Here is a 27,680-nt window from a genome sequence, read left to right on the forward strand (position 1 = left end):
TAAAAAACGAACACGAACAGACGTTTCTCCAAAGAAGACATACAGATGACCAACAGACACATGAAAAGATGTCCATCATCACAAATCATCACGGAAATGCAAATCAAAACCACCCCACATCTGTCAGAATGGCTAAAATAAAAAACTCAAGAAGCAACAAGTGTTGGCAAGGATGTGGAGAGAAAGGAACCCTCGTGCACTGCTGGTGGGGATGCAAACTGGTGCAGCCACTGTGGAGAACAATATGGAGGTTTCTCCGAAAAATTAAAAACAGAACTACCATATGATCTAGTAATCCCACTACTGGGTATTTGCCAAAAGAATACAAAAACATTAATTCGCAAAGATACACACACCCCTATGTTTGTAGCAGCATTATTTACAACAGCCAAATTGTGAAAGGAACCCAAGTGTCCACTGATAGATGAATGGGTAGAGATTATAAATATTTTTACATAATAAAATATTACCTGGCCATAAAAAAGGATGATATCTTGCATTTGCAACAACATGGATAGATCTAGGGAATATAATGCCAAGCAAAATAAGTGAATCAGAGAAAGACAAATACCATAGGATTTCACTCATATGTGGAATTTAAGAAGCAAAACAAACGAACAAATTAAAAAAGAGAAAGAGACCAAAAAAACCCCCAGACTCATGAATATAAAGAACAAACTGGTGGTCACCAGATGCGAGGGGGGGTCGGGAGATAGGTAAAAGAGGGGATTAAGAGTCTTTATCACGATGAGCACTGAGTAATGGATAGAAGTGTGGAATCACCATATTGCACACCTGAAACCAACATAGCACTGTATGTTAGCTATTGAAAAGAAAATAAAAAATAAATAAAAGGGGGCAGGGCTGTTCTCTTTCCTCGTCTTACTGCAGCTGCGGTGTTGGAAGTGGAAACCAGGAAACAACATGCATGAAGGAAGGCTGTGCGGAAAGACCAAAGGAACTAGGTTTCCTGATGGCATCACACGGTTGCTTCCCAATCCTGGACGGACCACTTCTGGATTTATCTTTACAAAAGAAAAGTCCCATTAGGATCGGCTGCTAAAAGTTGGCCTTTCTGTTACATGCAGCCAAACACATTCCTAACTATTTTCAAAATCAGTGGTTTAATCCATCTGCCTAGGGTAGAGGACAGGCTGGCCAGTTACACTCAGGTGCCTGGGTAAGTGGCCATCAGGAAGCAGCGAGGCTACTGGGAAGTCTGGCCTCAAAGGGATGAAATGACAGTTCTGGCAAGTTGGATCTTAACAGGACGTAGCTATGTATTCACGTTCTCTGTGAAATTCCAAGGGCATATATATTTGTTCCCAAATTCAGATGCTCGCAGAAATATCCTGTGTGCCACTGACATTATCATGTGAGAATATCACACACACACACACACACACACACACACACACACACACACACGTCAAGAGCTGGATCTTTGTCAATATGCTTATAACACAGCCTTCAGGACGCAAAGAACACCAGTCAGTGGCAATCCTACTATAGCAAACACTTTCAGGGTTCCACCAGATCCCCTAGGACCCCGTCTAGGTGTCCACCTTCTGGCTCCAGTATGTGTCTTCTTCCAAGAGCCAGCATCTGTGGGTCTTCCTTGGAGGCTTGCCCTCAGGCTACTGGACCACTATGTCCACACCTCACCCACAGAGGGCGAAAGTGCTGGGACTTTGATCCCTCAGTAGGGGCCCTTAACCAATGACTGGTGCCATGGGGGAACAAAAGCCCAGCTTCCTGACCTCGACAAGGACTTCGCTGAGGTGGGACTCACACTTCCCAGCTCCCCTGCAGGATCAGGCAGAGGCCACCCTCTGCAGCCCTGAGCCTGAGATCACCCCTGCCCTGTCCCGCTTCCCCACTCCCTCTGCGTCTGCTTCAGGGAAACCCAGCCTGAGGCACCCTTGTTCTCCTTAATCTTTTTCGTTTTCTTTTGTTTGCCTTGGCTTAGCAGTCCATTTTCATGGCTTTCCTTTTAAGAGGTGTTGCACTGCTTTATGAAAAAGATTTAAAATCCAAGACTCTCCTTCCCCTTAGAAGAGGAAATTATTAAATTGCTGTTTTTCAATTCATTAGAAAAAAAAATCCAGAGGTTTAACACATGTTTTCTAAAATAACCCCTCCCCCCATAGATCTACCCAAGTCCTGCAGCTCTGGGAAACGTCCTTCTTAATTGATCCTTGTTGTAGCTGAGGCTCTGTTGACATTTCTAAAGCAAAACGTAGCCTTCCTCCCAAACACAGTGAATACACAAATGAAGCTTTTCATATATGTGAAAAATGAGCCCCACCGTGGAACACCGAGGCCACGTTGTGATGGGAAATGGACATCTGGGTTTTTCTATCACCTCTCACTGCCGACTGGGGCAGCAAGGGCCCAGGCTGGCTCTCAGGCACAATTTCTCCAGGGGTTAGAATCTCTGACCTGGCCGCAAGGCCAAGTAATCCAGGTGAGGAACTAGGAACCTGGCCTCAGGGTACCTGCTCCCTACCACCCACTCTTGTCCTCTCCAGGAGGAAGGGCAGCAACCAGCAGAAAGAGCTCAGAAACGGGAAAGGCACTAGGGAACTTGGGATTTACCCTCGGCAAGCGGGATGGGGAAGACCGACAAGGGAAGAAAGAGGAAAAGAACTCGCTGCTGTGTCAGAGCCACAGAAAGGCTTGGAACCCGGTGAGTTTTTTCTGCCTGGCATTATGCAGGAAGTTCAAGGTAAAGTCACCGAGGGGCTTGGGGCACTGGATTAAAAACAGAAAAGGGGCGGAAAAGACTTATTATTTTCTGAGTATCGATATCCACCCTCAGGCCTCCCTTACAAGGGCAAGAAGCAAGTTCATTCATCATCTTAATGGCCGGGCCAAGATGACTATAAACATCTAAGGGTTGCATTTTACTCGGGGCGACTATTAACTTGACAAGAGACGGGAGAAAGCAGAACACAATGAAAATCAGTTCCTGCCATGAAGGAGAGCAGCCGCAGAGGGAAGGCAGGCTCTTTGAAATGTGCTCACACCAACGGCCACTCGGCCACTCGCACTCCTGCCTGAAAACCCTTCCTGACGCGATGCTGGCCTTCCCAGCTCCACAGAAGACATCTCGTCGTGTTCCTTGGTGCAGGTGCAGTTCCTGTGTGCAAACTTCTATCTGAGAACAGGCCAGGGCACTCCCACAAATATAAAGGCATACAAACATGTAAGTCCCTAATCTTTCCCACTCTTCTTTGGGTTAGAAAAGGGATCATTTTTATCGCCTGGCGCCATCTTGAGTGGTTTGCCTTGAAAGGGAGAAGAGAGAAGCCCCTGAGAGAAGGCCTTTCTGTGGTAAAGGTGGAAACAAACTGGAAGAATCACTTTACAAGAGAAACAAACTTATGAGCCCTCTCTGCCTTTGTCATAAAGAACGAGCCATTGAATGCCACAAAAGCTGACCTGGTGCTTTCAACTCAGAGGCCAAGTTTAATTTGGAATGCAAAGCACTCCTCAGAAAGAGCAAAACTAAGCTTTCCTTCACACCACTTCTAATGGACATCATCAGGCTTCCCACGCTGGGCCCTGTCGTGGGAGGAGACAGAAGGGCCCAGTGCCCACTTCTCTACCTCAGTCTCTCAGGGAGGTTAGATGGTGACACCAGTGTGTCAGTGGATTCAGTGACTTACAAACAACCGGGGCCGGGCACTAACTATGTTTCTTATGAACTTGAAAGGGCAGAAAGCTCTAAAAGGCATTGTAAGTGGTAGGTCTCCATTTTCCCAGTGGGATTCAGGACTCTACTGTTTCCTTACTGGTCTCTTTCCTTCCGGCAATCCCAAGACTGAGTCTCACCGGTCTTCCCTGGTCTGTTTGCTCTTTCTCGGTTCTTCCTCCAGCATGTCACAAACTTCTGTCCTCTCTTCTGTTTCCTTAGTCCATATAAAAATGCTGGAGTCCCCCCACCAGGCTTCACTGGGCCTGCAGACCTTTGGGTCGGTCCTCTCTGATGAGGGAGCATGATGCAGGCTAAGGGGCAAGCACAAGCTAGCACCGCCCCCTCCCTAGGTGGGACATGTGTGATATTCCTTGGACACCCCCGGCTACCCAAAACAGGAAAGGACAAAACAAAACAAAAAGCAAATGGTTAAGAAAAAGGCAATCCCATCCACAGCCTCAAGTCCAGGAACTCCCTACAATCTTACGGTTAATGCTTTGCTAGAGAGAAAAACAACCTTAGATTGACAACAGCTAGGCCTCCAGTAAGTCTTTAGCACATGAACGTCTCTCTGGAAACTCCCTCTTGACTTTGTCTCTGACTCCATGAAATGGTCACCCTCCCCCCCGCCCCCCACACTTTCAGTGCAGCTCTTCCTGCCTCCAGGTCCTGTCCCTACGCTTTCATAAAATCACCTTTTTGCACCAAAGACATCTTCAAGAATTCTTTCTTGCTCGTTGGCTCCAGACCCCACGAACCCCCCATCACCCTCCAAATTTATCACTCTCGCTGCCTAAAGACTCCGGGCCTAGCCCTACATTGTTTCGGGAGTCCATTATTTTCCTCATTCTCTAAACTCTGATAGTCATCACACATATATCACACATTTGAACCGTTATAGATCTTGGATTTTAAAAAGTCGACATCCCCAAAACAAAAATTCTAACACTGCGGCAAATAGTAATGAAGAAAAAAATCAATAGGCATTATTAAAAACATTTTTTTTAATGTTTATTTATTTTTGAGAGAGACAGAGACAGAATGTGAGTGGGTTAGGGGCAGAGAGAGAGGGAGACACAGAAGCAGAAGCAGGCTCCAGGCCCCGAGCGGTCAGCACAGAGCCCGACACGGGGCTCGAACTCACGAGCTCTGAGATCATGACCTGAGCTGAAGTCGGATGCTCAACCGTCTGAGCCACCCAGGCGCCCCAATCAATAGGCATTATTAAAAGCAAACAAATGGGGGGGCGCCTGGGTGGCGCAGTCGGTGAAGCGTCCGACTTCAGCCAGGTCACGATCTCGCGGTCCGGGGGTTCGAGCCCCGCGTCGGGCTCTGGGCTGATGGCTCGGAGCCTGGAGCCCGTTTCGGATGCTGTGTCTCCCTCTCTCTCTGCCCCTCCCCCGTTCATGCTCTGTCTCTCTCTGTCCCAAATAAATAAATAAATAAATAAAAAACGTTGAAAAAAAAATTAAAAAAAAAAAGCAAACAAATGGGAACTACAAAAGTTAGCCCACTTAACTGATATATATATTTACACATATACATATATGTATATTTACACACACATATACACCAAATTTTCCATTATTTTCATGTAATTTCAATTTTTTAAATAAAGGTAACTAATTAAATATAAAAATATGTTAACACTAGCTATATTTTTTGATGTTATGAAGGCACACGCCCATGCACACACACTCCTGCAATCCCTTTGTTAAGACCACAGGTCTTGATTTTCAGTTTATTTATTTATTTATTTATTTTAATTTTTTTTTTCAACGTTTATTTATTTTTGGGACAGAGAGAGACAGAGCATGAACGGGGGAGGGACAGAGAGAGAGGGAGACACAGAATCGGAAACAGGCTCCAGGCTCTGAGCCTTCAGCCCAGAGCCCGACGCGGGGCTCGAACTCCCGGACCGTGAGATCGTGACCTGGCTGAAGTCGGACGCTTCACCGACTGCGCCACCCAGGCGCCCCTTGATTTTCAGTTTAAAAGGAAGAGTCTGGGCGCCTGGCTGGGTCAGTGGGTTAAGCGTCCAATTCTTGATTTTGGCTCAGGTCGTGATCTCATGGTTCAAGGGTTCAAGCCGTGTTGAGCTCTGTGCTGACAGCACGGAGCCTGCTTGGGTTTCTCTCTAACCTCCCTCTCTGCCCCTTCCCCGCTCATACTCCTCTCTCTCTCTCTCTCAAAATAAAATAAACATAAAAAAAAAAAAAAAGGAAGAGTCAACACCTTCTGACTGACAGCGCACCGTCTAGTATTCTCGCTTTTTTCCCCTCCTCCCCCTCAGCATGTAATCTTGGTCTGGAGTAGGCGACCAGTGCATACCTTCTGAGTAAATGCATGAATTATAGACTTGGTGCTTGTGGGTGGCGGGGGCTGCCATGGTAGCCGCGCATCATGTACGAGTAGTCTGCATAGAAGCCATCTGATCCTCAGCACGTCTCATTTCACAGAGAAGGAAACTGAGTCACAGAGAGAAGACCCCTGGCTCAAGGTCCCGCTGAGCGCAAGAAACAGAGCTGAGTTTCTGCATCTGCGTGGTATGGGAGCAAGAGCCTCGCCTTCCCTCTCCCCTACCTTGGCGGCTTGCTGTGTTACTTCTAAGAATTTCTGAAGCACAACCCCCGGCTTGGCTGCCTCTTGCAATCGCGCAAGGGTTTTGAGAACATCACTGGCTTTAAAGTGCTATGGATACTACCTGTAAGTTGACCCTCCCTCCCCCCCAAGCAGACACTCACACTTGAACCCCCAAACTCCAATCTCTTTGGCTAGCTAACCTGCCACCCAGGGACAGGTGAGAAATGCAGTCACGCCCGCACACACACCAGGGTCTACCCCAGATACAGATCCATGTGACAACAGGCAGGCAGGAGAACTGCCTACAGCATATGGAAAACAGCTAAGCCAGAGGTCACGAGTTGGTGGCCTACAGACTGGATGCAGTCAGTTGGATATGTTTTGTTTGGCCCATTCAATGTTCAGAAAACATTTTAATTAGCTGCCAAAGTCATGAGATTTCACATAAAAATGTGGACTTCTGGCTTTTCTTGAAAAGTAGGAAATCTGGCTGCATCGGCCCTCACTCCCACCTGGGAACCGTGGCCTGCTCTCTCTGGATGAGGCCCCGTTTTTCCACAGTCTTCCCTGCCTCCTACTGTCCCACACCCGGGCCCCTTGTCCCACTTACAATACTAGCCTTGCGCCACTCCCGTAAGACCGTGAGGTGTGCATCGCTAGTTCTCGAGCTAGAACCCGGGCAAAGTTCCATTACGCCAACTTGTGACTTCTGGAAGTCTAGAAAGTGAGGTGTTTAGGTTGCAAATGCTTCCAACCCTGTGGGCATCTCTACAGGTGCTGGGGAACCTCACACAGACGTGTTACGCCTTTCAGGGTGCCCCGCCCCACTTCCAGTTGCCAGCGGCTGCAACCCTGTGCTTGAATGGAACTTTCCAGAATGAGGTTGGTTGTTCTGGCCACGCACAGCACAGGATAGAGGTCTGGGGGATGCGTGCTCCTAGAAAGCTTCAACCACTGACTCCCCCAGCTGCCTCAGCCCCCAAGTTTGGGTTTTACACTGCTTCCCAGGGTTGTCCTGGGATGAAGTCCCACTGCCCACTGTGGCAGCTGGTTGAACAGCACCCCCTGCATTAGCTGCCTCCACCTGTCTGTCGCTGCTCCATTTCCCTCCCAGTGTTTCTTGCATCTCTCAAACAAACAAACTGCCCTCAATTCCTTGCTTCAAGGTCAGCGTCCGGGAGATCCAAACCAAGAGAGCACTCACGCTACAGAGGGTGCTAGGTCAGGGACCCCCCTCCTCGTTCTTTCTCACCAAGCACGACCTCTTCTGTAACTCTGTGGCAAGCCACCACACCCCCTTGGGACCCAAAGGTCACCTGGGAGTACCCTTGCACTATCTTAAAGCTTACAACTGTCCATGTCCCTGTCTGTTCCCATGCGGGCCCTAACAGGCACTGACTGCCATGAAGATACGTGACCACGCATCCGGCCTCTTCTTTGAGCTTATCTGTCTGGCCACATGAAGCATTCCTGAGTGCCAGAGACCCAACCGACAAGCAACTTCAGCATAGGACAGCAGGCATCTGCATTCCTAAAACGTCCAGAGGCCACGCTGCCACTCGGAGTGTCGCTGGCCCTTAGACCCACACGGGAAAGCCTTTTTCCACCTTGCTGGATCGCTCCTGTCTCTCTTCCTCTGCCCTCTCACGGGGCTCCAGCCAGCTCTCCCCTTCACCGAATAAACTCACTCATCCATCCCAGCTCTGTGACGGCAGCACCAGCTGATGTCAACTCTTCAGAGGAGGCCCGTCCTCTTTCCCCAGCACTTATCTGGGAGCTTCAGGCAACCCGAGACTAGCTGGTGTAGGTCATCGCGTGCTTCAGAGCCATGTCATGTCCCAGTGCTCTGGACAGCAGTTGGCCTCCGGTGCTGTTTGCTGACATGCCTCGCACCCCACTAGGCCAGGAGTTCTTCGCAAGCAGGGACCGGCCCTTACTCGTCTTTGGGTCCCCCAGCCGTTGGTACGGCCCCTGGCACTTAGCAGGTACCTAACGACTGCTGTCTGAACAAATGCGTTCCTGTTCCACGGAGGCAAGAAGAGCCGCTGTGTGCCGAGCGGCATCGCGGCGAGAAATTAAAACTCAACTTTCCCTTGACCCCACAGCCACATGGCTGTACAACTCCGGAGGGGGGGCACCATCCACGTAGCCTGTGGGGTGGTGGTCCGGGGGTGCCGCTCACGCAGAATCTAACCTGAACGTGACCCTGGGGCTGTGCGGTGCAGATGTGCTCCAAGCGCATCGTCTCCGTTGTTCTTTACTCTCCTGTTCCACTGTGCCCCTCCCCCATCCCTATGAGACCCGGCACACGGCTTCACAGACGGCCACCACACGACCGCCGTGGGCTGCGCCCCGGCCAACCCGCACGTGCCAGCCGATGAGTGGCCACCGGCACACGAAGCCCCGTTTTACGGAGTGTTTTCACGTTAGCTTGATGGAGGCGAGAGAAAAGCCAGCAGATGGTTATCCAGTGTGCATCCCACATTTTTGTAACCAGTCTTCCCTTACAGGAAAGAACCAGCGTGAATCTTTGGAAGCAGTTCTGTGTTGCAGAGGACAGAAGAGTCCGTGTTAGGGGAGACGTTGTGTCCAGTCTCAGAAACGAATACATCACCAACTGGGTGATGGCAGAGAAGACCGGAGACCTTGGAGGCCTATGCCCCGAGCCGCCTTGTGGCTTTGGACAGAGGGAGAGCCACCCACCCACCCACATCACCCATGCAGCCAGGGGAGGCATCGGAGCGGAGATCTGAGGGCAGGGCAGTTCACTGAAGAAAATGGGGGCGGAGGGAATTCTAGGATAAAGGCAGCTTTGGGACTGAATTATAACTGGATTCAAGTGCGTATGTGGGGCATGGCGAACACCGAGGCTGGGGAAGAGGGGAGGCAGGAAGCGGCGGCTCAGAATGGCCTCTCACCAACAGCTGAGGAGTCCAAACTCCCTTCTGAAGAATGTGAAGCAGCAACAGTGATGAGATTATGTTTCTTCCCAAATTTGTACGGTACAACTGATATTACAGTCTTAGTTTTTAAGTTAATTGTTTCAATTATGTCTTTACTGGGGCAATAAATCTTTTTTTTTTTTTAACATTTGCTTCCTATTTTAAACGTTTGCAAAATTTGTTTTTTCTTACTTCTACATTTCTTTGGCCCTAACACTTTATTTGACGACTCTATTCTTGAATGCTTTATCTGTAAGTATCCTATTTCTCAGGAATAGTTTCGTGCTTATTAAAGCTTCAACAGTTATTGAAGCAGATGCTGCCTTGCTCACATTCCCTAGAACTAACCAAAGGGTTGGTCACCTGAAGCCAGTGCCCTCTGGGCCAGAGGCTTCCAACTTCTCACTGCTGGAATTGTTCACTCACCCCAGGGAGTGTGGCTCATAGCCAGAGAAGGCTGGAAGTTCCAGGGTGGTAAAGCCCTTGGAGTGATTTTCTGTGGATGAGTGGTGAGAGTTGGTGGAGAAATCTGGGGCACCTGAGTGGCTCAGTCACTATTGATTTTGGCTCAGGTCATGATCCTGGGGTTGTGGGATGGAGCCTTATGTCAGGCTCCGCACAGAGCATGGAACCTTCTTAAGATTCTCTCACTCTCTTTCTCTTTCTTTCCCTCTCTGTCCCTCTCCCCTGCTTGCATGTTTTTTTTTTAAGTTTATTTTTTTGAAGGGGGGCAGAGAGAGAGAGAGAGACAGAAAGACACAGAAGCCAAAGCAGGCTCCAGGCTCTGCGCTGTCAGCACAGAGCCTGATGCAGGGCTCAAACTCAGGAACTGTGAGATCATGACTTGAGTCAAAGTCAGAGGCTTAATGGACTCAGTCACCCAGGTGCCCCTTGTGTACTCTCTTTCTCTTTCTCTCTCTCTCAAAAAAAAAAAAAAGTTGGTGGAGAAATCCTCTAGCAGCTTCCTTACCCCTGGGAGTAACTCTGAGAGCGTGTTCCACAGAGACTGTCTGAGAAGGTCTGCAGCAGGACACGGCCCAAGTTCCCCATGGCTCATCAGCACACACTTTCCTAGCTTTCATCCCTTCCCCATCTAAACGCACCGCTCCCACGACGTGCCTCCTGAGATCACTCCCCAAATAAACCACCTGTACCTACGTCATAGTGTCAGAGTCTGCTTTTGGGGAAATCTAAACTAGGAGAGTTAACAGACTTTATGAATTCTCACATATTCAGGGATGTGTTCATTTTGCCTTCACGAGGGAGTGCAACTTGGCTGGGTATAGAATTCTTAATTGACAAGAACCTACTCTGACTTTTTAATACTGTTAAAGAAGTCTATGGAACATTGGTTTCTTTGTTTTCTGTTAGGTATCAGTAGCATCACTTTCACATTTTGAAAATTAAAAATCTCGTGAAGCTGTGTATTTTTGCCTGGTATTTGCAGAGACCACTCAAGAGAATGGAGATCCTTCTTTGGTATCTACTCATGTCTTCTGTTCCAAGTATTCTGGACCCACTTATCTATGCTGATTCTCCAGTCTCCACCTTCTACATGTATAGTTTTCACCGTCATCCTTCTTCACTGACTTTTTTTTTTCTCCGAATCCTCAGAGACCATCTCAAATATGTCCTGTACAGCAATGAATCAGATTTCCATACTACTAATTCTGCTCTTTCCTAATTACAGCACGTTTTAATTCTGCCATTGCTTTCTTGGTTTCATTATATTTCCTTATCCTATCTACAACCTTTATTTTTTTGGCCTCTCAGTTCATTCCTTTTTCATCCCAGTTTATCATTCTATTCTCTGATCTTTTGTGATGCTCATACTTTTCTTGAATTTCATCAAGAACAAAAGTGGGTGCTCTGTAAAATTTACTTTTGTTTTCTATTAATAATCTTTCTAAAGGGTATGCTTTTCTTCTGTGTCCTGAGTTACACTCGTCTTAGTTTATGTGGTAGAACCTTTTTGTAGGGTCCATGTTGGTTCTGTTAGGCCTACGTGGGGTGGGTGGGCTCTCTCGGATCCTTTGTACCACCCATCTGGGTGCTATTAGAATCTTGCTCTGGGCTGAGTGATGCCATCTACATTTCCACGTGCAGTTGTGGTCATGGGAGAGGAATTTTTGTTTCTTTACCTTCTCCTATCACATTGAGGGTCACCTTCCCTGTTTTTCTAGACAGTCCTGCCCCCACGGCAGCTACGTGCTGTCTCTGTACCCTGCCACCTTTTCACGCTAATGCGTCCCACATCCAGAAGGGCCCCCGAAACCTTGTCAACTCTCTGCCAATTTGAAACCAGGGCTCCCTGTGCCAAAGCTCGTTGGGATTCGATGGAGAAGAGATAAAAATGATCGGCTATAGGAGCTAATGACATACCTGTGGCCTTCCCAGGTACACTGTCCTCACCTGACTAGAGCCCCTCATCAAGAATGCCCGGGGGGTTACTTACTACTCCTCAAGGTAGTCAGTATGATACAAGGGTGGGAATGGTGCTCTCCTGCCACTTCAAGAGGGGACGATTCTGCTGAGTGATTTATGCTCTTGGGCATTCCTCCACGTCTTTCCACCCTATCATTCAGACTAAGGCTACATTTTACAACAGCATCCCCTTACTCAGCCCTTTCCCTGCCTCATCCTGCTTCCCTCACTTCTCTCCTGCAGCATTCCTCCAATATGGCAGATCCTACGCAGTAAGGAGGGAATGGGAAGATGTGTGTGAAACCCCTGGTATATAGTGGGTGGTTAATCACTGCTGTGGCCCATCCCCCAGATAGTTACAAGACTAAAGATAAAATCACTTGTTCAGGGCAATCTCTGTGAGAGACAGTCATCACAGTATTGTTTTTCAATTTTTTTTTTTCAATTTTTTTTTCAACGTTTTTTTTTTAAATTTATTTTTGGGACAGAGAGAGACAGAGCATGAACGGGGGAGGGGCAGAGAGAGAGGGAGACACAGAATCGGAAACAGGCTCCAGGCTCCAAGCCATCAGCCCAGAGCCTGACGCGGGGCTCGAACTCACGGACCGCGAGATCGCGACCTGGCTGAAGTCGGACGCTTAATCGACTGCACCACCCAGGTGCCCCTGTTTTTCAATTTTTTTAAAAAATATTTATTTTAAGAGAGAAAGCACACAGGCACGCACACGAGCAGGGTTGGGGCAGAGAGAGAGGGAGACAGGGAGAGGGAGAGAGGGAATCCCAAGCAGGGTCCATGCTCAGCACAGAGCCTGACATGAGGCTCAATCTCACAAACTGTGAGATCGTGACCTGAGCCGAAATCAAGAGCCAGAGGCTTAACAGACTGAGCCACCTAGGCGCCCCTCATCACAGCATTAAAGAGAATAAAACTAGAATGAAATATCTACATAACAGGAATTTAAGGGTAATCCCATAGAATACTTTATGACAGAATATTATGTAGCCTCCATGCTAAAAAGAAACCTATGATGAAGGAAGTAAAGTGAGATATAGGCAGTTATACAGTTTATGAAATAATACTACCAAATCCTATATACCGAAAGAGCGGGGCCAGCTCTCAACTTTGTAGCAGACAACAGACAGAACAAAGCTTTGTCACAAGGATGACTGTGTCTCTAGGCAAAAATAAGCCAAGGTACTTGGGGAGACACAGCTCTTCCTAATTCTGAGGCCGGAAAGAAATTTCTCCGGTGGGTCCTAAGTGAGAGGAACCTGCAACATAATGACCCACGTCACCAACCACATCCTTTCAGTTACCCAGAGAGGAGTTTTACAGATCTGTCCTTGAGTCTGCCCCTTCCCCAAATCCACCCCCTACAAGACAATGGCACAGCACAGGAAATCCTATAAAAGACATTCTGTATGGAGCCAGAGATACTAGAACCCTAGAGATACTTGGTTCTCTCTTGACTGGGCTTACCCCAGGACAATTCTAGCTCACAGAGAATGGGAAGTGTGCCCTTCTCATAGTCCTTCTTGATCGCTTTTGTGACCTTCCCAACCCTGGTGTTCCTAAAAGCTATGAAGCAGCAGAGATTTGTGATAACCTCTTGTAAAGTTCTTGGAGCCCCATCACTACGGATCTCTCTATAGCCTTCAGGTGCCCCCTAAGCTGGGCAAGGTTGGTATAATCCTGTCAAAACTGGTGAGCTTGCCAGGATCTGTGTCTGAACAGACGTTTTCCCATGGGCTTGAAGGCACGCTCAGTGCTCCTCTGTGGGCAGGGCACGACTGTTCCTCAGAAAGTGATTTTGGTTCTGTTTAACACAGATGTCAAGGTACTGCCGTTCCATGTTGTAAACACGTTGAAAAGTGACAAGATTTGCCTTCAAAACTGCTGTCAAGAGTTAGAGCAACCACCGGGAAGGGAGAGGTCTGTCTGAGCCCACTCATTCCTGTTGCCTCCTGGTGACTTGTTCTTCTTTCTTCCCATAGGTGGTTCACTGAGTTGGATTACAGGACAGGAGAGAATACCAACTGCTTTTTCCTTTCTGAGTCACTCTACTTAAACTTCAATTCATTCCAGTACATTAGCTCATGCTGAAAACTTTACTCATTTCATGAAAGTAATTTAATTTCCTCAATTCACTCAAATATATCGTAAATAAACATGCCAAAGCTTAGGCTGACATACGTGACCCTTTCATGGAAACAGTCAAGTGCACCAGTGGTGATAACAGGCAGCAATTTGTCCTCATTTCTTATCTCGTTCCTTGCAACTACCGATGTACAACTGGAATTCTCTAGAACATGCCAGTGTTTGGGGAAGTGGTGAGACAAAACAGGAGGGGGAGGGTTCCACGAGACAAAATGGATGGGGGGCAGTGTTAGATATGGATATCGCTCCAGCACCCTGTAGGTATCTACGGTTTCTTCTTTGGCCGCACCAACGCACCTTCTAAGTCCAGGAGGAGGAAAAATCCCCAGAGTTCCAAATAATGCCCCACATAATGAAACAGGCTTTGCAGAACCACTGCACGTTCCAAGCTGTGATGAAAGTCAGAGAACGCACCAGACGGAACAAAGGCTCCCTTTCGGGGGTGCCTTCCTTACCTTCTGCCACATGTTGATAAAGAAGAGCTCGCGGGAAACATTGAAGGACACGTTGGCATCGTAGGCGTCGTCCCCAAGGTTTGAGATGGAGATGTTTAGGGAGATATTCTTCACAGCTCCCAAAGCTAGGTATGGGGTTTTCTCATCCACACTGCAATGAGCAATAAACAGCAATGAATGCCCTGAAGCTTTCATAACATCATATGAGGCATCAGAGGGTAGCTGAGGGTTGGGGGCAGAAACTCCACTGGGGTCAGAAGTACAAGTCCCAGGAAACTCATTCACTGGCCATGCATTCGTGGGTAAGCAGTTAGCTCCCATGGACCTCGGTTTCCTCATCTAACAGCCTAACTTGCTAGGCTTTTCTGGGGCTCACATCAAACTCAGAAAATCATAAGACATTTAATACCCTGGACATGGAATTCGGTCATGTATTCATTCAAGTATTTTTGAGCACCTAAATGCCAATCACTACTACTGTATGTGCTAGAAGAAAGAACAGTGGACAGAGGTCTTGCCTTTGTGTGGCTTTAGGGAAACAGAAAACATACACAATGCAGCAAACGTACAGCATGGTCAGAACGTGGAGAAAATTCACAGAGTATGAAGGGTGGAGAACGTCAGATTGGAAGGGAGAGTGGGTTGTGATTTCAAATAGGGTAGTTGGGGAAGGCTCACTGGTGAGGTGACCTCTGAGTAGAAACCTGAAGGCATAAAAGGAGCAAGATACATAGACATCTGGGAACTAGCAAGGGAAAGTCGGGCCTGGCACGTTCAAGACATGCCAAGGAGGCCAGAGTGGCTAAGAGGAGTGAGCAAAGGGGTGTGGGGAAGGAAACAGGCTCAGAGAGATGAAGGGAGTGGGGGCAGGCAGAGCATATGGGGCACTGTGGGACCTTCACAAGGACCTTGGTTTGACTCTGAGAGGAAGCTCCTGCAGGGCTCATAGCAGAGGAGTGGTGTGACCCGACTTCCACATTTGAAGGCTCACACTGGCTGTGATGTGAACGGTCCGTGGAGTATGTGGTCAGGGGTGAGCAGGGAGCCGGTTAGGAAGCTCTCGCAATAAACCAGGCGGCAGCTCAGACCACAGTGGTAGAAGCTGAGGTTGTGAGAAGAGGTCGTGTCCTGGATGTGTTTCCATGGTTATGGCCAACAGACTATGCTCCAGATTGATTGGATGAGGGGTATTAGGGAAAGAGAGGCGTCGAGGATGGCTGCAAGGATTTTAGGTTCAACACGTGGAAGGGAAGAATTGTCATTCATTGACATGGGAAAGGCCATAGTGTAGAAGGTTCGGCAGAAAAAACCCAAAATGACCGTTGGATCTTTAAGAAGAGGTGTTGGACAGCTGGATGCATACGTCTAGAAGGAGGGTCTAGGCCGGGGATACACATTTGGGATGGACTGGATACGATCACTGGGGAATGAGTGTAGACAGAGAAGAGGTCTCACACGTGGGAACTGCAGATGGGGAGGAGCCACCAAGGTGAAGAAAAAGCATGACAAGGGAGGTAGGAGGAAAAGCAAGAGAGATGGTCTCTCTGTGGCCACAGAAGACATGTTTCGCCTGTTTGTCAAATGTTGGCAAATAGGCCAAAATAACATGAAGAAGTAGGATTGGCCACTGGAGTTAGCCACCTGAAGCTCACTGGTGATCTCAGTAAGAGCTGCTTGAGTGGAGTGATAGGGATGGAAGCCTGGAATTGGTTTAAGTGTCGGAATAGCCGAACAGATGGAAACAGTGAGAATACTCAGCCATTTGGAGTTGGTTTCCTGTAATGGGGAGCAGAGCAATGGGATGAGGGCTGGGGGTGGGGAGTGGGCGCAAGGGAATCGTCATCTTTTTCAAGATTGAAACTATGGTCGCACATTTGCACGATAAAGGGAAGGGACGCACCACAGAGGGGACAGTTGCTGGATGGCCTGGTGAACAAATGGAGGGGCTGGGACCAGATGGGACCAGGTGAGAAATGAGCCCATGGCACAGATGCGTTAGTAGATGGGTGTTAGAAACAAAGTGGAGGCTCCTTTGTGATTACGTTCATTTTGCAGGGAAACAGAAGTAGAGTCAAAGACTGGGAAGGGAGAGGAGGAGGAGGGAATGTTTGAGGGGCGAAGAGGAGGAGGGAAATGGCAGCCCTGGCAAGTGGGGGAGCGAGTGGGCTGTCAGTGGGATGACAAGGGGACGAGGACAATGGGGACAAAGATACATATGAGGTGGCGGACTATCATGTGACACGCACTGTGGACAAAGTAAATTCACCCCGGTAGCCAATCTCTGGCCAACCACTTAAGGGATGACGTGATTAAGCTCATGCGGGTTCATGTAATGGACAGTTGGTATTTTGGGCTGCTCAGAAAAATAATAATAACAATAATAAATAATAATATGAATGTATGACTTAATAATACAAAATACAATATAAAATAATAATAATTAAATGACACCTTCCTGTTTGGGAGGAATCTCAAGATAGATGGGAAGGGCACATCAGAAGAAAAGGGGCAGTCCCTCCCATTCTCCCCCTCTTGATAGCTGAAGTGTGGGCACCTGACTGTATGCAGTCATGTGGCCTCAGTATGCGCAGATGCTCCCAGCCAGGGCCAGGAATTTTGAGGGGTTCTCAAAGACAGCCACCAGGGCCCTCTGAGATCATCTGAGGTGGCTCCTGAGATGTTGAGGTGACATCCTGAGCTAAGCCTTATCTCCCCTGTTTCCTGTCCCCATTGGTTCTGCAGGCTTCCTGCCTATGCTCCGAACTGGCCCATAGCCTTCCAATAAATTCCTTTTCTGCATAACCAGCACATGTTTATTGTTGTTTGTAAGCATTAATATGGTGAATATAGCATGAAGGAGAAGAGAAAGATCCAAAATCTCAGTAGGCTATAATACTTTGAAGTACAGACTTTCGTGGAGAGCAATCCTCATTACCCAGCCATGAGGACAAGGCCTCACTTTCCTGCATCAGCAAGAATTAACATGTGCACCGAGAGATCTGATGGCCTTGCTTTTGGAAGCACGAGCTTTAAGGATCCAAACAAGATGTGGAAAATTAACTCAGAAAAAAAGCTTCAAATTCTTGAGTGGCCTCCAATAAATTAAGACCCTGACCCGACGCTATTGCGGCAATGATTTATTATTGTTGGCCATTTTAATTTTTAACGATTGATGGGTTATTTCTGTCCTCCTGTTTGCTTTTGTGAGATTACAGAAGTAATCCTCAGGCCTTGAGGAGTTATGAGGGACTGATAAGCTTGCTTTCTCTCAAGAAGGAATTGCACACGCACTCACAGGTAGCCCAGTCGCCTCAGAAAGTAGCCAGTTTCCAAATGGAACACAGAGAAACAATATAGAAGAGCACAGGACCGTGGGGGCAGGGAGCTGCCTCCTCGTTCCCATTTTGTTGTTTGTGATCAGCCTCCTTTCCTCACGTGTCAATGGCAAGAGATCAGGCCTGGGATGTCTCACCTTCTCCAGCCCCCGGAGCCTGGGCCTCTGTCACTTAATCAGGCGAGCGAGGTCGTCCCTGGGCTTCCAGTCAAGTGATTCTAACATGGCTCCATGATGAAGGGAAGCCAGGCGCCTTCCAGGGTGGAATGTGAACTCAGACTTCTTTAAAAAGGGGAGCCTGAAAGCTGGTTTTGCTCTTTCTCCACAGCTGAAAACCTATGTATAAAATAGTACGTCTCTGCTTCCAAAACTATTCTTAGAAATGAAATGTAATTTGCCTGGTGTTGGGTGCTTTGAAACATGTCAACTTTCTGAAACCTTACAACGCTGCGAGCGAGCGGGTCCTGACGTTAGTCCCATTTTTAGAAGTGAGGAAATCGAGAAGCAGAGATAGAGGCTGGCCGAGGAGCTGTGCTGGGCTTTGAACACAGCACCTCCTAGGCCTTCAAAGCCCGCCCCCCCTCCACTGCAAGCCCCTTCTGATCTCTCTCCTGGGGGAGAATAAATCTCCCTATTATAAACCCCTCCAGCCCATGCGCTCTGTCAGTCCTTCACAGCACTTACCAAGGTTGGGATGACACATTTATTTGTGTGGCTATTTGATTAAGAAATCTCTCTTCCCAATTAAAATCTAAGCCCCAGAAGGCAAGGACCCTGGTCTGGTTTTGGTCATCAGTGAAGTCCTCGAGACTCAAGACTTGTGCCTGGCACATAGCAGGTGTCCAGTGAACCTTATGGAATTGATGAATGAATGGAAATGCCCAACGTTCCCACAAGAGCTCAACAGCTCAATCTTTGTATTTTACAGTTGAAGATGAGCCCCCCTACCCCAAAGGGGAACCCACTTCGGTCAAGGTCACAGAGCCATGCAGTGGCTGAGCTAGCACTAATGCCCAGTTTCCTTTGACATGAAGGTTGTCTGAGCCACAGCTCTTACATAAACTCCATCTCAGTCGGGAAGGGCTTTGGCAAGAAATGGCTTTTGATGGCGTCTAACAAGGAACAGAACTCCATGAAGACCAATCCCTTTGACAGGACTGAAGGAGTAAGACAATCGAGCACAGGGGTTTTTGCCAAACATCCCATGGGTGCTTAGTTATTAAAGAACCACCCTTCTTATTTTCAGGAAATCTTATTCCCTGAGAAATTTTCCCATGAATTCTAATTTGCTTCTGCAGTCTTTTACATGAGTCATATCACTTTGTACACCAATCACTGGTGTATTCTTATGTGGAAAGTGTTACTAATAATAGTCAACATATGACACAAATCGTACAGTTTCTATAAAGCTTATCTTACAGCACATATACAGCCCAATGGAAATATACTGCTCATCTCTTATAAAAAATAACATATGTAACTGCTCTAATACATCTTGCAGCACCTTGGGCTTATATTTAAGTTTAGCATTGATTTGATGTTACTGCTGCCATCTCGGTAGCTGTGTGGTGCCCAAGAGTCACTGTGGAACCTCTTCTCTGACCTCACTCGTCACCATACGGTAAGAGTGAGTGCCACACGACGCTTAATCTCAGGATCTTGAGTTTGAGTCCCATGTTGGGCATGGAGCCTACTTCAAAAAAAAATAAGAGTGCATCCCATTCCGAATTCCTTATTGGGTAAATGCAATACATTTCCATATCAGTCATCATATACTGAATGACTAAGGCCACTGAGGTAAATGCTTTTCCCTCTACCATCAAGCAAACAATTTTATGCAAGTAATTTTTTGAGAAGGTGCTAAGGGAAGAAACCAAAGTAGCTTAAGGGTGTTTAATTATTAATTATCCACTGGATCATTTTAGATTTTCCTTAAGTCTTAAAGATAAAAGCTGTGACCTTATTTAAATATTTGTGGTTATAATCTACCTTCCATAAAATGTCTTACATAAAATGTAGCACTTTCATTTTCTTTTACTGCTAGCTTCAATCTAGCCTGAGTAAAGGATGTTAATGTGGGAGTTAATCAAGTGCATTCTAGTCAACGGCACTTAAGTTTTAAAAACCTGTTACATCATTATCCTTACTGATCATGTACTTGCCACCCACAGCTATACTTAATAATGACAACCAGGATAATAGTACAGGACAGCCAAGTCCATCCATTTTTAATTCCTGCCTTCACTCTTTCATCCACTTCCCTCCCTCCCTTTCTTCTAACCATCCATCCATCCATCCGTCCGTCCATCCATCCATCCATCCACCCACAATTTTTTTTAAGACTATATTCTCAACATAGGCATCAGGGTACAGGTCCCAGACCCCAAGGAGTTCTCAGTCTAATAGAGGGGACAAACACATAAGACATGAGTTAACATCAACACGTGTGAAGTGCTGACCCAAAAACCTTCCTAGGAGGTCCCCTATGCGATGAGAGTACAAAGAAGGGATTCTTCAGGTCAGTGAGGGGAGGGGAGGGGAGGGTGGGGGTATTTGGCAAAGTATTACTGAGGAGGCAAACGAACCATGAGTCCTACAGCAATGGCAAGACAGCTCTTCCAACAAAACTGTTGCTAAGCTTGATTATACAGACACACACACACGCGCGCGCACACACACACACACGGAATCCTTAGTTTTCCACTCATGGAAATCATATTAAGAAGGGCATTGTGAAGCAGATCATATTCTCCCATAGGAGAAATGTCAAAACTGGGGGCAGCATTCCTGAGTAAGGATTCAGCATCCAACAAATCACAGATATCCTCAACAATGTGTCATAAAAGCACGGATATAAATTATAGCCACTGCAACTTATAATCACAGACAATGCTTCCTATTCTTACAAATGGGTAGACATCATAAAATCAGAAATGGAATTTGACAGCTGGATGGGGACTCGCTTGAGTCATCATTTTGCAGAGAGGCCAGAGAGTGAACCGCGTCCCTGCGGCCACTCAGCAGACAGCGGCGAAGCCAGGCAGCCCTCCCAACTCCCGTGGGAGGTCTGGTGTTCCTCCCTGTGTTCTCAGTGCTCCTAAAGTAGAGTAAAATGTGATTAAACAGACTAAGATTCACATGAAGCTTCTTTGGCTATGATAAGATGAGCAATGAAATTGTGTCTGCCTTGTTGGCATCTAGAATATTTAGACTCTCGGGAGGTATCATCTCTTTACAAAAGCTCTCCGAGGTGCTTAGTTTCCTCTAGACAGCGTCCTTGAAATTGGAAATGATTGTGGATGCCTTTAGCAGCTCCTGTGGGCAACCTCCTCCTTGGCACTTTGTTGACAACTATCAAGAGGTTTTCAACTGTAAGTGCTTAACATCACAAACGTGAAAACACCATAAAGCCGCTGGTGTGGGTTTTTTTGCTCATCTGAAGTCTTCCTAGAAGGGATATGTGCAAAAGTACCAGACAAATTGATTACGACGTGAAGGACATATACCACAAAGCTGAGAAGATGAGTCATGCCAAAGATACAGGTGCAGAATAAGGTGCAAAAAAAAAAAAAAAAATTCCAAGTAAAGGAATCACTGTAGGACTGTAGTTACCATAAGACATTCCTGAGAGAGGTAGGAATTGAGCCACGTCTTAAAGGATGAGGAGCACATGGGTGGAAACAGGAAGTAGATTTCAGACACAGAAGGAAATAAATAACAGATAAAAGGATGGACGTGACTCTGAAATAATATGGAAAGGAGCAAGAAAAGGGCATCCTTAACAGTAAGGTAAGTGAGAAGCACGTAGGATATAGACGAGGCATCCAGAGTCCCCTGAATCTCGAATGTCACAGTTCGGGGTTGATCTTCTAGGCCAGTGAACCTAATCATGTAATCTTGAGTCACCAGTGTCAGGTAGTGCCGTAAGTAATTAATTAACAAATAATAAGGCACCGAGGTGAAAGTATTGTAGCCTATTGGCTATGGGTGGTTCTCCCCTTGTCCCTGGGGTCTCACCACTGTGGCCTGCACAGACTGCAATTCCATCTGCCAGCCTCCCCATCTTTTGCTGGACGACTTTCCTCTGCAGGCTGGCAGAGTGCCAAAGAATAGAGTCCCTAAAGGCCCATAGCAGCTCTCGACCAATGACTGATGGCGGCCGGTGTGCAATGACCTCAGCCCCCTTGCCTACTGGGTGTGACAACTCCGAAGTACGTGTTCCAAACCTGTGCTGTCCCCCCGTGGTAGCCACTGGTCACATGTGGCTTCTGAGCACTTGAAATGCAGCAGCTCTGAATCAGGTGTAAAACTCACATCAGATTTCTAAGACTTAGCACAATAAAATAAAGAAAAGGATGTAAAGAACCTCACCGGTCATTTTCATATTAATGACAAGCTTAAATGATTTTTTAAATATGTTAAATAACATTTTTTTCCATGCATTTGTTTCACTTGAATTTTTCAGTGTGGCTGCCAGCAAATTCTACATTGCATAGGTGGCCTGCATTCTGTCTCTACTGGTCAGGACTGTTCCAGACTTTCAGTACATTCTATGTATTTTACTTTCAACCGTATGGTTGGTTTATGATTTATCTTCGGTGGTACATATTTGTTCATGTTACTTGTCAAGTAGAGGTTTGGGGAAAATAAAGTACACGGGTAAAAATAAAATTCTGAAAAAAATAAAATTGATGATATTTAGCTCCTAAAATTCACTTGCTTATAAAATGCTGTTAATAAATATTATGAAATGTCAAAAAAGAAAAAGCGTTCCACCACGTGTGCTTTTTTTACCCCACAGACTAATTTTGTGGGCTGCCCACCGTTGTCCACTGTGCAGGTAAGCTTCCTGGTTACGCGTCACTTGGTGGGAGAAAAGGAAGCCAGCACGTGGACCTCAGCAATCAGGAATGTCTTAGCCTGACTCTGTCAGAAGCAGACCCTGACGCAAGTCTGAGAACGAGTCACTTATTCCTGAGGTGGTCCCCGAAAACACCGGTAGGGACAAGATGGACTGAGACGTGCAGGGACAGGCAACCAAAAATGGGCGTGACATCAAGTCCGTCACCTCTGTGGGCACCGGCAGCTTCATCTTGCCGGGGCTTCCGGGGACTTACAGAATGTGCGCCTCAGAAGATCCCAACTGCGAGGGGAGGGAGGTATTTGCATGTGACTCTGGTCAGCCACTGGTCAGAGGCTGCTGCTGGGGGGGGACGGTCCGTCCCCAGCGCCTCGGCCTGCTATCTGGCGGGCAGAGCAGGCCAACACGCGGTTGCAAGAGCTGTTACGCAGGGCCTGCTGGGCGGGTCTTCTCCAGCTTTAGGGGTGGAAGCGTGACCCAGCGATCTGTCGCTGGCAGATCGGCTCAGTTGATCCTCTCTGCCCTGCAAGTCTGGAAGGGACACAAGGCCTGGAGAAACCCCAGCCCACCCCTTCCAATACCTCCTGCTCACTTCCCTTCTGGAGCAACTGTTACGAGGGTCCATCTCAGGTGCCTGAGTCTCCACTGTGGCTCCAGCCCACTCAGGCCTCAGTCCTGCCCAATGTGGTATGGGTGAATGAACACACCCGTTCCCCGGGCTGGCCGCCGGTGGGTTAGAGCAAGGGCACCGTAGTAGTCATCCGTGACTGGCAACTGCTCTTAAGGGTAAACACGCTGATTCTCTAAAGGTTGTTAACTGTTCTGAATACTGCCCCTGCCCTAAACCAGTGCACATTAAAGTAAGACAAAAGGACACCACCCTTGCTAAATCTGAGGGGTATATATTCCGGAGCTAACCTAGTGCAATCACTTTGGAAAGAATGACCCGCGATCAATCCGAGAAGGTCTAGACGACAACAAACGTAAGTTTCTGAGCCCATTTCTGCAGGCGTGTGCTCTGTAAGGGACCCCCCTCAGCTTCCCAGCCTGGGGAGCCAGACGCTGATTCTGCCAAGGCCCAATACTGGTGGTCACGGCATTTTGCCCCAGAATGTCATTACGGTGTTCATGCCTCAGCCTCTGTTCACCTTTAGGGGCTGAGACCTGTCACAGCCAAGCCTACTGCTGCTTCTGAGGGTGATTCCAAAGCCCCCCTGAATTCGTTAACACAAGCGTTTGCATTCAAAGAGCCAGACCTGAGGCCTCTCCTCTGTGATACGGGCAACTCCTCTATATAGAAAATTAGCCATCTGACCAAACAGCATTCGCAACACCCCAACATTTCTATGGCTCCAAAGAAGAAAGCTGCTAAGCCCAGCCTTTACAGGTAAGATGCCAGGATAAATGCCCTCATCAGATTCTGTTCACGCTGAGTGTTAGACTCCATGTTTTCAGACTCTTGATCCCTCTCTCTCAGCCTGTAGTAAGTTGGAGAAGCCATTCTTTCCCCGAGATGGTCATTCTCATGTGACAGCACTCCGGATAAGGAAATCCGGAAGTACAGCAAGGGACTACAAAGGACTCAATCCTCATGCCATGTTCCAGCATCAGCTCTGAAATTCCTCTTTCCTACAGGGATAGGAAATCATTTTGTCTTGCTGGCTTACTTTAGTCAGTGACTGCCTATTACTTAGTTTTCCTGTAGATCTCATTGATAAGTTATTTAGAATTCAAATACCAATTTTCACTGCTGTGAAAAATCACTACAGTTTCCGGATTTATAAGGTTCTAGCTATGAAGGCAAATATTCAGGAATTTATTTTACCTAACCAAGAGCACCAAAAAAAAAAAAAAAAAGCTGCTTCTCTGGGTAAAAATATTTTTTGCAAAAAAATAAAAAAACAAAAAATCACCAAGAACTATCCAAAAAGTATATTGTATCCAAGAGGCACAATTCTAAATATGGCTAATAAATCAAATCTAACCTTGCATTACATTTTCATATACTCTAGAATGCTAGGAGTTGTTACCTCTGCCTGATTATTAGTCTTATCCTGTGGTGACCCCAGAGCTGGCCCCACAGAAACCCAGGCCTCCAGCCACCTCCTGTGGTTTACAGCCTCGTACCTGAACCACCTGCTCCAACCCGTTTGATGCTCCTCATGCCGGCTTGCTCAAGACCCTCTCATTTCACAGCCTATGACGCATTTTGCTTTAAAACTCAGCGCCACATCTGGGAGCAGCCTGCTGCTCAGATGTCCGTGCCCTACCCCTGCCACCACTCAGCCCCTCCTCCAGCTGTCCTGCCTTTGGTCCCCCTGGACACACACCACAGGCTTCAGCTGACTCCCTTGGCTGATGTGCTCACACGGCTTGTCCCAGACCCCTACCAGGGCCTGTCTGGACACGTGTCTGCTTCCTTACACACTTCAAAAATATATAAACGGCAACCGTCTACCTTCATTTCTCCTTTTGTTTTAAATCCGTAACTTTAAGTAGCTTTAACAGTCATATTGTTTATACTCTCAAGTGCTGCCTCAACCCGATAATGCTATCCTTAACCAGAATGCACTGGATGGTTGGATGTAGGTTTTAAACTTCTCCAAAAATGGGTTATCACGCCATATAGTTTGAGACGTGCCTCACATCTCACCAGGCTTTATAAATCCCTTCTAATCATGCAAAACAGATCCATATGGTTATTAGCTCCAGAGAGAGATCATGAGGCACCTCGGGAAGGCACGTCAATTAAAGTTCACAGGGGGTCACCAAAATGATTCGTGGGACTGAGTTTCTGGTTTGAAAACCACTTATATGAAGCCAGAAACACCTCTGTCTCCCTCAAATGTACCCACCCGGGCCAGTTTTATGCTCATGAAGTGAGAAAAAAGCATATACTAACGTGATGTGAACCAAAATAGTGGTTTCCCTAGCAGCATTCAGATAATGAACATAAATACGCAGTATTTAAAACAAAAAAAATAGCATGCCTATATCCTCACTGACTTTGCTGGCATCAATGTGGCCCCAGATCTGGCTCATTTAAGAACTCAGGTAGCGGTAGAATCAGCGTTTGCTTTAATGGTCGTTCTTGCTCCAAGAAGGCAAACATGAGAAGCCAGAGGGTCCGCCCTCCCCCGGCCCCATCTGTCTAACTGTGAAAAGAACTGCTAGTTCTCAGCTCACAGAGGAATTCAAATCCTCATCAGCCTTTACTTTAGTAGTTTCTGGAATCACTAAATCTTAGGACATCTGGAACAAATCAGGTCCACTCACTGTAACAACTGGATTAAGGACAAAGAATACTCGGGTGGGTGGGGGGAGGGCGCAAAGGAATTCCCCAAATCTGCAGGCTGCTCAGAGGTCTGATGTCATAAGACAGGATGGCGGGCAGCGAAGTGGGACCCGACCGGGCAATGGCACGGTGCCACCCTCTACCTCACATACGCCATTTCTTCAACCTGACCGCCACATACTCAGAATGTAAGAAGCTAATGCATATTTCACGGAAGCTGGCAGGCCAGACAACTCAAGAGAACCCAAGTCAGCAGGGCCACTGTGGTCCCTTGACAAGTAAGTCTGTCGTGGCTGTAATTTCTCCTTGCTTCGAGCCCAAGAAGCAAATGGGAGACATAAATGGTCACAGACAATAAAACGTGTTGACATTACAAGCCTCCCTGGATTCGGAACCGTTCTTCCTGTGAGGTGAGCAGCCATAGGAACAAGGAGAAAACAGCTCTGCCCACCTGGGTCCTCTGCATCTCCCTGAAGCTAGAAACAAGAATACACATAGCAGATTCAGCACGTCCAACAACCACGAATGTGCCCCTCTGTCCACAACGTAGCTGCCACGTTCACCCCAAGCTCAGTTTCTCTGCTGTGGGCCTGAGGCACTAGTTTCCTTGAGCTCATCAAAGGTCTGACGGGACGTTACCTGTGCCTTTAATAACCCAAGAACAAGGAATGGATGTTTACGACAATAGCTTTCTGATGAAGTCCCCGTTGTGGGTATTACACTAAAAATCTCTCTACTCCAGTGGGCAAGGCAAAAATATTTGCTTCTCTAGTATGTATCTTTTCCTGTAATCAGGAAAAACTGCTGAACAGGGGTTTTTATGGCACCAGATGCTCTTGGTGGTCTACTGAAATGAATGGTCCCCTTATCAAAGTAATGTTTTAAAAATGCATAAAATGAAAAATCAGATTACAAAGAAACCAATCATACAAAAATATGATAATTATATTTTAAGATGTGTGGTTTAGCAATATGTGTTTTGTTTTGTTTTGTTTTAACAACATTAAGTAATAAGATTTGGCGGTGGGTCTAGTAACCACCGTAACTTTGAAGCAGGGGTGACGGTAAGTGATATTTTGAAATATCTTCGACATTGTAAGTTGATAGGAAAACATCAGTGATTTCTATGTGTGACAGTCACAGGTCCTGCTAGTATTCCTATGCTTTGGGGTCTATGTTCATAATCGAATAAAATGCTGCATTTCAGCTTGGAGCTAGTGAAAATAAAGATCTGATTGTTTTCCTCTTCAAGTTCACAGACCCCACGGACTCTATGCACAGGTCACTAAGGGGATGTGAACCCAGGCTAGAGCCTCTGTCCTGTGGGCAGGTGAGGGCGGGGAGGCTGGTTTAATGATGGGAAGGAGAGGCCACAATGATGGGGGAGTGAGGAGAGACAAGAACGACATTTTTGAAGGACGGACAATAAAATATTTGCAACTGCTGTGGATTTCTTTCACCTCAATTCCACTGTCCCTGGACTAACAATGAACCTGGGGAGGCTGGCGGGGAGGTCCACAAGTGAGAACCTTCTCCCCGGCTTAGAAGCTTAAATTGTTTGTGTTTTTCCACACTGGGCGGGGACAAAAGGAAACGCTTTAAAAATTGTCTTTCAGTTTTCTTCTTGAAGAAACACAACTGTTGCCAGAAGTAATGCCATTCACGTCTTGTTCAAATTTCATTATCACAGGAAACATTCTAGAAAAGAGCCCAGTGCTCCCGGCGAGGAAGGCTGATTTATTCCATCTGAGTATCATGTGTTCCCTCATGTACTGAGGACTCTAACTGCTTTCCGTTTCTACCACTCAGGACATTTTGCAGTGAAAGCCATTTCTCACAGGGGTACCCCTCTCCTGTTATCCCTTGTGTCTGCACAGTCCTCCTTCTTTAAAAATTATGTTTTAAATGTTTATTTACTTTTGAGAGAC

General features: G+C 47.0%; 1 protein-coding gene across 4 annotated transcripts in view; it reads right to left on the reverse strand.

The window, feature by feature from the left end:
• ITGA9 (integrin subunit alpha 9) overlaps nucleotides 1–27,680 on the reverse strand; it is a 361,953-nt gene that overhangs the window by 134,584 nt on the left and 199,689 nt on the right. For all 4 annotated transcript variants that reach the window (XM_043595760.1, XM_043595758.1, XM_043595761.1 and 1 more), the window contains exon 18: nucleotides 14,263–14,413. In XM_043595760.1, coding sequence (XP_043451695.1) covers nucleotides 14,263–14,413 — 151 coding nt within the window. The remainder of the gene's footprint in view (nucleotides 1–14,262; nucleotides 14,414–27,680) is intronic.

Source organism: Prionailurus bengalensis, chromosome C2 (assembly GCF_016509475.1).
Source record: "Prionailurus bengalensis isolate Pbe53 chromosome C2, Fcat_Pben_1.1_paternal_pri, whole genome shotgun sequence".
NCBI lineage: Eukaryota > Metazoa > Chordata > Mammalia > Carnivora > Felidae > Prionailurus > Prionailurus bengalensis.